Source organism: Carassius auratus, chromosome 14 (genome assembly GCF_003368295.1).
Source record: "Carassius auratus strain Wakin chromosome 14, ASM336829v1, whole genome shotgun sequence".
NCBI classification, from domain to species: domain Eukaryota; kingdom Metazoa; phylum Chordata; class Actinopteri; order Cypriniformes; family Cyprinidae; genus Carassius; species Carassius auratus.
This window is the reverse complement of record NC_039256.1, coordinates 15,883,360-15,893,048: the sequence shown is the minus strand read 5'-3', so window position 1 is coordinate 15,893,048 and position 9,689 is coordinate 15,883,360. Positions and strand designations below refer to the sequence as shown.

Sequence of the window (9,689 nt, the reverse complement as noted above, 5' to 3'; positions counted from 1 at the left end):
CACAACTGACAACATAAAATAACTAGAAGCAGTGCTTTTATTCCGAGGCCCACGCTGAGCAAAAACACGCAACTTCATGTAGTTGAAGTAAGAGAAGATTCTGACAGCTTGTAATGTATTTCAAATATATAATTGTTAACAGCATCGGCAGAATGCATGTAGGCCTACTAATAAAATGCATTAGCTATACTGTAAATCAGTCATCTCCCAATAATGTCTTAATAAGATTATATATATAAAAAATTATATATTCCTCTAAAACCTGATCATATTTGATACATTTGAACATGATTTGAACATAAAAAAAATAATAATAACCAAACTTAGTTTTCAGTTTTCATGTTTAAATATTGCTAATAATATAAAAGTTATGCTTACTTTCTAAATATTATTGAAGTTTTCACAACCTGAAGGTGATATTTTAACAAATGCACCAAGAGGCCTTTTATTTGCTAAAAAAGAAAATAAAAAAGTGACAACGAAGTTTTGATCATGTTGATAATTTAGAAGCCTTCGAAATCTGTGTATAATCCCATCCCAATGACAAATCCCACCTACTCTTTCAAAAGTGAGAGGGTTTTTCTTATTTTGGTATTTGTTTGGCAATTTCAGTGTTTTGTGCTCATAATCTTAGTTTTAGTATAAATAAATGCACAATCGCTTATGAGTCAATGATCCATTTTTATTAGACACAGGATTTGGTCACAATGGTGTTATACAGTAGGACTATTCTTCACATTTAAACTGTTATGGTGATGTACTGTAAGTCATTTTGAATTAAAAGCATCCGCTAAATTATAAATTGTTTACATTTAGCAATAGACAATGATTGTTTTCTTTCCTTATAGGATTTATCAATCATTATTTATTTTTAGGAAGAACATTTTTCTCAAAGTAACCAGCATTGGTCATATTTCCAGCAGGTTTGTATTGACCAACGACAAAAACTGTGTTTCCATCGGTAGCCAGCCCTACTCCGAGCTCTGTGGATGACTTCCACACAACCTGGGTGAAATGACCTGCAAGTATATTCAGATATATATAAGACAATAATAAGATATGTCAATGTCTAAACAATTTATAACATCTATGTAATGCCATGTATTCAAATGAAATGATTATTACCTGTGTTGGACTGAAATCCTGGTGATCTGAAGTTGTAATCCTTGATCTCACTGTACCAACTGTCTACAGCCTCCTTCCCTAAAATATACAAAACAATAATACAAATGTTAAAAAAATCAGCGTGATGTGCTCAGTGCTGTGCTGGATCCACTTTTTTTTTTATCATTATTTGAACGTGTAAAATTACATTTTCATTTCAGTTTACTGGGTCTAATTCACTATGGCAGTCTTGGTAAAATCTGCGTATATGAACAAATCATGATTCTCTAATACTTTTATTTCGCGGCGTCTGCCGCGAAGCGCCGTGCCCATGAAACCGGTAGGATTTTGGGTGCACGAGCACCTCTTGCGCTTTCCACGTCTCCCATTGGAAATGAATTGCTCGTCCACATTAGAAATAACGATAATGATCGCGCAAAAGACGCGATTAAGTGAACGGCCCTTTAGACGAGAGTCGTGTTGAGAGTATAATGATATAGTGACGGGATGCTATGCGGAAAGCCCTTATATGGAATGTATGCAAATTACTAGCCTTGAGCAGCTGCCCACTTATTTAAAATACCACTGAGTCATTCATTCTGCGTCAGTTTGAAGACGCTGTATGTAATTACTAAGCTGCAGATATTACCTTTGGGTGTCTTTTTGACAGAGCTGAAGGAAAAAAACACATTCTCCCCGTTTTTCGTGTCACTGTGGGCCAGTTTTTTGATGTTCAGCAGGTGATCTGCCCACTTCTGAGCAGCGCTGCACAGCTCCACACTGTACTTCAGCTCTGGGGCCTGATGCTGCTTCCTGTACTGATTATGAGCCTCCAGAAACTCCTTCTTAAAGCTCTCATCTGTGGAGAATCATGCAAACACCAGCCCTTTACTCATAGACTAAAACTAGAAAATAAATACATTTGTAAATAAACATACCCAAACTTTTCAGTAAATTTACAGAAGCTCAAATCAATACACATTTATTTACAGTGATAGTGAAGAAAATAAAAAGTGTTGTAAAGTTCATTCGATTATGAAAGAAATACACATAATTGCTTTCATAAACTGTGTAAAATTTCAGAATTCAGAATTAAATTTAGTTCCATTTTTGATTACAATGGATTATTCAAAAATAAATTACTTTTTTCTTTTCCAACTGTTTACACACAACTTCAAGAATTGCACACACAAAATGCATAATTCCTCACATCTCTTGCTAAATAAAGTACTGAATTCAAAATATGCAATACAAAAATACATATTTTAGATAAGTACATGTGACTCACCTGCCATTGTTTCCAAAGTAAGCTAAAAAGAACAAAGATAATATTTGTTAATTATATTCACATTGTAGCAACTATAAACTATATGTGGCTCATTTCATATTACCTTCTCTTAGAGCTGTAAGCTGTAAGTTGTTTTCTCAGACGGTCTTCAGCTAGTAGTTTAAAGCTCTGCGTACAGATGAAGTATATATATACCGTTGTCTGTATCTCCTCCTCCGCCTCCTTTTTTCCATAGACATTCCTCAACTCCATCTCTTTAATTCAATCTGAGAGTGAAACAGGACTGAAAGCAATGTGTGTGTGTGTGTGTGTGTGTGTGTGAGAGAGAGAGAGTTAGAACTTAAGGAGGGAGTGTAGGGTACCTGTTGATTCCAGAGAAATGTGAAAGACTTAGGTCGGTATATTTTTGACAAGCACAGTTCAATTGAATAATACTTTAATGATTAATACAATAATGATTTTAAAATCATAATTCAAAGAAAAAAAATATATAGGCTAATTCCATAAAAAGTAGGATACAGTGCAATGCAGTATTCAGAACTTTAGCTGATGGCTTAAGCATTAATGTCAGCATCATGCTGTTTGAGCTACGTTACCCTTGTGCGACTTTTTGGACATTTTTAGTTAAGTTTTTTTGAGAATTTTCCCTGTTATTGCCAACTACATAATTTTCTGTGCATTTTGGCACGTGTGTATTTTTATTGGAATTTTACTATCTCACCCTCATTTCCTTAAAAAAATTCTATTTTGCACTAGGTACAAAATATTTCCTCTCAGGACCTTAAAGGATCATGAAACCCCCTGTTTCAGGTTTGCTCTCATCACAGTTTTAAAAAAAGATAAAGAAGTGGGTGCGGTGCGCTGAGGAGCAGAGGAGGGGGAAGAGGGAAGACAGACAGCACAGACAGCTTCGGTGTCAGCTTTCCAGTCAAGTTAAAAACACAAATATATTCTCAAACATTTGCAATCTGCATCGAAAACATATATGAATGCGCAATTGCACCTCTGAGAACCTTAGGCTTATTCTGCGGTGGTTATATAAGACCTTTGACAGGTTGAGTCTCGGAGCTGTAAACATTGTTACACTAACTAAGCGAATGAATCACTTTGGTTCCAACTCTTATTACCAAAGTCCTTTAAAGACAAGTCATGTCACTCTGCGGTCATCTTTGAAATGCCTCTCAGGCATACATCTTCTATCTTCCACCTGCACGACTTCCAGTTCCCAACAGTCAGCAGAAGTGAGAGAAAAAAAGTATTTATTACATTTGAAATCTGGATATTTATCTCACAAAAATATATAGATTTGCTACAGGGGGCCTTTATTCATCCCCCAGAGCCATGTGAGGCACGTTTTATTACAGATGCACGCACTTTATTTCACGTCTTCAGAACTGTTGACAACAAACACCCTCTTACCCTCATTGAAAGACTTGGAAGTGCAATGACAATTTTTTGTGTCCACTATTGAACTATGTGTAACTTATTTTTAATCCACACACAAGGGTTAATATTTATTAATGCCCCAATGTTTGATTTTGCATGGTGCTCTTAATTTTCATAAAAATGAATAGGGGGGAATACTTAATAGTCCTTAAATTATTTATTTATTTCATTAAGCATAATAATTTAAATTAAATGTAATTTGATTCTGAGATGATATATTACAGAAACTTTAGTGCAATAGCCCTACAGCAGACTGTCGGGATATCACGTCACTGTTCATTTTAGTGAGCCAGATTTCAGTGTTAGACATGGAGGTTGTAGTATTGGGTTTTAAGCTGTGCAGCTAATTGCCTGTTAAAATACTAGCTGGTATATAAAAGGCATTCTAGTCACGCAAGTGGCTTAACAAGTTGCTCCCATTAACCAGTAAAACAGGCAAGAGCTTAAAAGACACAAGAAACTCATTAGGTGGCAGAAATAGCTTTTGTATGGGAGATGTGAGGAAAGTACTTTTTAGGGGTGTGCCGTATTCAGTATAACTCCAATACTGGTATTTTAAGCTGGAGCAGGTCAGACAAGAAGATATTCTGCATAGGCTATACTACTATTCTGTGTTAATATTAAGCCCCACGAAAGCCACATAAACATTAAAAAGCACAATAAAGTTTCAGTGCACTACATTTTAAGTGTAAGCCATTTCATAGTTTAACGTGAGGTACAGGTGAATATTAAGTCAAGCTCTCTAAACCCTTCTCTCCGCTGCGGCTGTCTGTCATCCTCCATTCAGCATTCAAACTCTAATTCCTTTTATGCCAAAGCATTTATATTTATTTACAGATCAAGTATAACATTAGGAACAAAGTTAAACTTGATCTGTAAATAAAGATAAATGCTTTGGCATAAAAAGAGTTTCGTGCCATTTCTAAATCGTGTAAATTTCTATCGGATATCTTGCAGATCACAAGACTGGAGTAAAGAGCACTATGAATTGTTTGTCAGGAACAGGTATTTGTTTTTGATGTTAACTAATTTAGTACATATTTATATTTAAATACATGACTTGTTTTATTGTACAAAAATACAAAGAGCAATGTGTAAAAGTTTAGGATTTTATAGAAATGTTGTGTACTTATGATTTGTCTAGAGTAAAATTTGCTATTGAGAATTTTTCAGAACTCAGAATGTTTAGTACCGGATGAAAAAGTGGAATCGAGCCAGCCCTGTACCTTTAACTTTAACTTTTTACATAGACTTCAAACTGGACAGAAGATTTAAATAAAAGTAAATATATGAAACAAACACAAAAAGATAAAATGTTCCCGTGTGGTCTTTCAAGCGCAATTAACTTCCATCGAGCATTAAATGAAAAGTAGACATAAATACACACTGGTTTGCAAAGACGTACAGTATGTGAAGTGTTTCTAATCAGTATAAGATCATGAGCTGCATGAGAGTAAGGCAGACACTTGTGGATATCATTACTTAGTGTGCTAACAGTGATATATGTATGTACTTTAACATTCATTCACTTAGAAAATGCTTTTTTACAAATGAGGAACATTACAAATACTTTATTATAAAACCAAAGATATTCGTAACACAATATCGTTAGCCTAAATAATTTAGATGCATAAACAAACTAGACCAGAGGTTTTTTCTATTCCTTTAATAATTACAGAATGGAAACATTTTGAGATGAATATTTTTATTTGTTCCTATTAACATGTAATGAAAGAAACCCCAGAGCATGCAAATCGCTGACTAAAATGTTTTGGTATGAACTGTGGCCTGATTCACTGGAAAACGGATGGCTTTCTGTGATACAGAACACTGTTTTTTTTTTTTTTTTTTTTTTTTGCAGCGGACATCCTAAACAATGACAGGAAAGCTGTCTGATTACAGAGCTGGAGATCAAGAAAATGTTTGAGAACTGTAAAATAACCTGGTACCTTTTTATCTGCAGATGGTGGAACAGCAGTCACACAGTCAAAAACAACTTAAACTGTTTTACTGATGCAATGTGTTGGTGCCACATTCTTGTAAATTCTCATCCTGTACAATTTTCTTTGACGACAACTATTTACCAAGTTAAGAGCGTTTTACGACAACATGCCATTCCTTCAGGGTCAGGATCAAAAGGGCTTTCTGTCGCGCCTTTTGGTCATAATCACCGCTTTCTGTGTTCAGTGTTTCAACAACTTAGTAGATGTGAGTACATACTAAGTGAAAACTGTAAGAGCATATGTTTGCATTAAAATACTAGTTAAAAAAAAGGCACAAATATACTCATCCTCAGGCCATCCATGATCTAGATGAGTTTGATTCTTCATCAGAACTGATTTGGAGAAATGTCTCATTAGATCACTTGCTCAGCAATAGATCCTCTGCAGTGAATGGGTGCCGTCAGAATGAGAGTCCAAACAGCTGATTAAAACATCACAATAACCCACAGGTCCACATGACTCCAGTCTATAGATTAATGTCTTGTGAAGCCAGAAATTGCATGTTTGTAATAAACAAATCCATCAAGATGTTTTTAACTTTAAATGAGTCTTGTATTCTTATATTGCTTCTCCAGTGAGAAAAAGTCATCTTGTACTGTCTCTTGTGATATATTGTATGTTCCCCTGACCTGTTTTTACAGAGCATGAATCAGTCTGAAAATCTGAGCATGTAAAAATGTTGTTTAATGGTAGCATTTTTTTCCATGTGTGATGCATGTTATTATTATTTTAATTTTTTCTGATCAGTTCTCACAACAGTCATGAAGCATATTATCCTATTTCCACGTTAAGTTTGCATTTGTAAAAATAAAAACAAATAAAAATAATAATATTTTCCAATAAGTTTAAACTTAATTGTACATGTTATGGGCATTTTTACCTTTATGAAACGATTTTTTTTTTCTAAACGTGTTTAAAGTTATCTTTTGAGTGAAATTCTTGCATTTAATCATTGAATTAGAATAATATGACATGTGGGCTGTTACCAAGCAAATGAAATCGATAGAAAAGCTGCATCTGAAGTGGCATTTAGATGTATTTACACACGGTTTAATTCAAGACATGAATGTATTTAACCTGTTATTACAAATGCATAAATAATGTTTTGATAGGCTATATTAAACTTAATTTTAAAATAAATAAAATAATTTTAAATTATTTAAATAATAAAAGAGACTTTGAATGTGAAATTAAAACCACCAGCAGGTGGCACCAAGTCACTTTTAATAAGTGAGTCATTGCGACTGAACCGAATCATTTAAACGGTTGATTCATTCAGGAACGAAACGCCCTCATAGAGAGTAGTATGAAGCTGCAGACTAATATTGCTCAGAGACGCAAAACAATGTTGTGGCTGTGTTTGGAATTATTTTTGTTGTCAAAATAGCGCAAAAACAGGCAATATGTCCTCTAAGACCTAAGTCTCTTAATTAACTTCTTGTTTATTGAACTATTGTAGAAAAACGATTAAAATTTAGTAAATTTTGGAGAAAAAAACCAAACTCTTCGAGTGAAATTGATTAATTATATCAAGTGGAATAAATACATACATGTTCTGCCATCATGTCTTGAAAGTGTGATAATTCTAAATGCATATTATTAGACTGAATCATTCAAAGAACGCACTTTAAATGCGCACGCGCACTACTCTAGACTTCAGTTCACGTAATGTATGCGTGCGCTCTGTAGGTGTGTTTTGAAAGTTTTTTTTTTTTTTTTTTTGCAAAATATTTGATCATGTCAAATCGCACATCGTTGAAACAACAATTACGATATTACAGCAGACGATATATATCGCACACCCCAAGTTTTTCTTTTTTTTTTGGGATATCTGACTTGGCGCCAGAAATGCCAGAAGTCCTATAGTTTAGCTCATGCCCTTTGACAAACAGGAATGTATTCCTATGAACACCGACAAGCGTGAGTTCATGCAGGTGTAGTGTAATTCCAGCTGCATGCAAATCAAGATAAGCTATTACAGTATATTGCAGTGGCCTGCTATATGTTGTTGTTGCATCTAGGCAATATGTTTTCATCTATTCAGTTATCTTTTCTTGTTTGTTCCTTTCAGAAGTTGTATTGCTGACATGCGTGATATGTATATGTGTTACGGATTAGCATCTTGTCTCAGTTACAAGAGATATGAACAAAAATGAGAAAATTCTGAAGAAAAGATAAAGCAGCTTCTTCTCTCACCATTCACTTGAGGACTGCGTGAAAGCTGGCAGTTTCTCTGATTTAGTTTTGTGTGGAAATCCTTTGAAATAGAAGCAGGCTGTTTGTACTGTCCTGTGTTGATCATATGAAGATTACCCACTAAGGGGCAGCACGTAACCATCAACTAACACTGGTCCATAAAGGTTCTTATAATCCAATTTCTATAAGGTTAATGATGCTATAATGCTTCTAGGTATTTTATATCGTTTAAACCATGCAGACGAAACAATAAGCATATATAAGTCATTATAATACTTTATAGTAACTGTTTTTTTTTATTTATGTTGAGCATTGATGGAACATGTCAGCTATAGATAAATTAATCTAGAACTATATAAACAGTGGGGCTCGAAAGTTTGGGCACTCCTTGCAGAATCTGTGAAAATGCGAGTAATTTTCAAAAAAAAAATAAGAGAGATCATACTAAATGCATGTTATATTTTATTTAGTACTGTCCTGAGTAAGATATTGTACATAAAAGATATTAACATTTAGTCCACAAGACAAAAAAAAAAATGCTGAAATTATTAAAATAACCCCACTCAAAAGTTTGGGAACCCTTGGTTCTTAATACTGTGTTCTGTTACCTGATGATCCTCGACTGTCTTTCTGTTTTGTGATGGTTGTGCATGAGTCCCTTGTTTGTTCTGAACAGTTAAACTGAGCAGCGTTCTTCAGAAAAATCTTTAAGGTCCTGCAGATTCTTCAGTTTTCCAGCATCTTTACATATTTGAACCCTTTCCAGCAGTGACTTTATGATTTTGAGATGCATCTTATCACACTGAGGACATTTGAGGGACTGAAACACAACTATTTAAAAAGATTCAAACATTCAGTGATGCTCCAGAAGGAAACAAGATGCATTAAGAACTTTTGAACACGATGAAGATGGCCAAATCTGTCTTATTTTGTTGAAATATATTTTTTTCCAATTAGTTCTGCCCTTCGTAAGCAACAGAAGATACTTGTATGTTTCCCGGTACACAAATTAAGTACAATTTACCTTGATCTTCAAATTCCAAAAGTTTTCACCCCCCAGCTCTTAATGCATCTTGTTTCCTTCTGGAGCATCAGTGAATGTTTGAATCTTTTTAAATAGTTGTGTTTGAGTCCCTCAAATGTCCTCAGTGTGATAAGATGCATCTCAAAATCATAAAGTCACTGCTGGAAAGGGTTCAAATATGTAAAGATGTTGGAAAACTGAAGAATCTGCAGGACCTTAAAGATTTTTCTGAAGAGCGCTGCTCAGTTTAACTGTTCAGAACAAACAAGGGACTCATGCACAACCATCACAAAACAGAAAGACAGCCGAGGATCATCAGGTAACAGAACACAGTACTAAGAACCAAGGGTTCCCAAACTTTTGAGGGGGTTATTTTAATAATTTCAGCAATTTTTTTGTCTTGCGGACTAAATGTTAATATCTTTTATGTACAATATCTTACTCAGGACAGTACTAAATAAAAAATAACATGCATTTAGTATGATCTCTCTTATTTTATTAAAATTACTCATATTTTCACAGATTCTGCAAGTGGTGCCCAAACTTTCGAGCCCCACTATATATAAACTTTGTTGTTGCTTAAAAAATAAAATAACTTTTAACTGAATGAAAATGTATAGTTGTCATT

At 34.3% G+C, this 9,689-nt stretch overlaps 1 protein-coding gene across 1 annotated transcript; it reads right to left on the bottom strand.

The window, feature by feature from the left end:
• Positions 1 to 661: 661 nt before the first annotated feature.
• LOC113114482 (Golgi-associated plant pathogenesis-related protein 1-like) lies at positions 662 to 2,628 on the bottom strand. Its single transcript, XM_026281404.1, has 5 exons — positions 2,496 to 2,628; positions 2,393 to 2,414; positions 1,754 to 1,963; positions 1,126 to 1,203; positions 662 to 1,019 (listed from the first exon to the last, which is right to left on the bottom strand). The coding sequence occupies exons 2-5, from the start codon at positions 2,397 to 2,399 to the stop codon at positions 862 to 864; spliced, it is 453 nt and encodes a 150-aa protein (XP_026137189.1). The 5' UTR covers positions 2,400 to 2,414; positions 2,496 to 2,628; the 3' UTR covers positions 662 to 861.
• Positions 2,629 to 9,689: the final 7,061 nt, after the last annotated feature.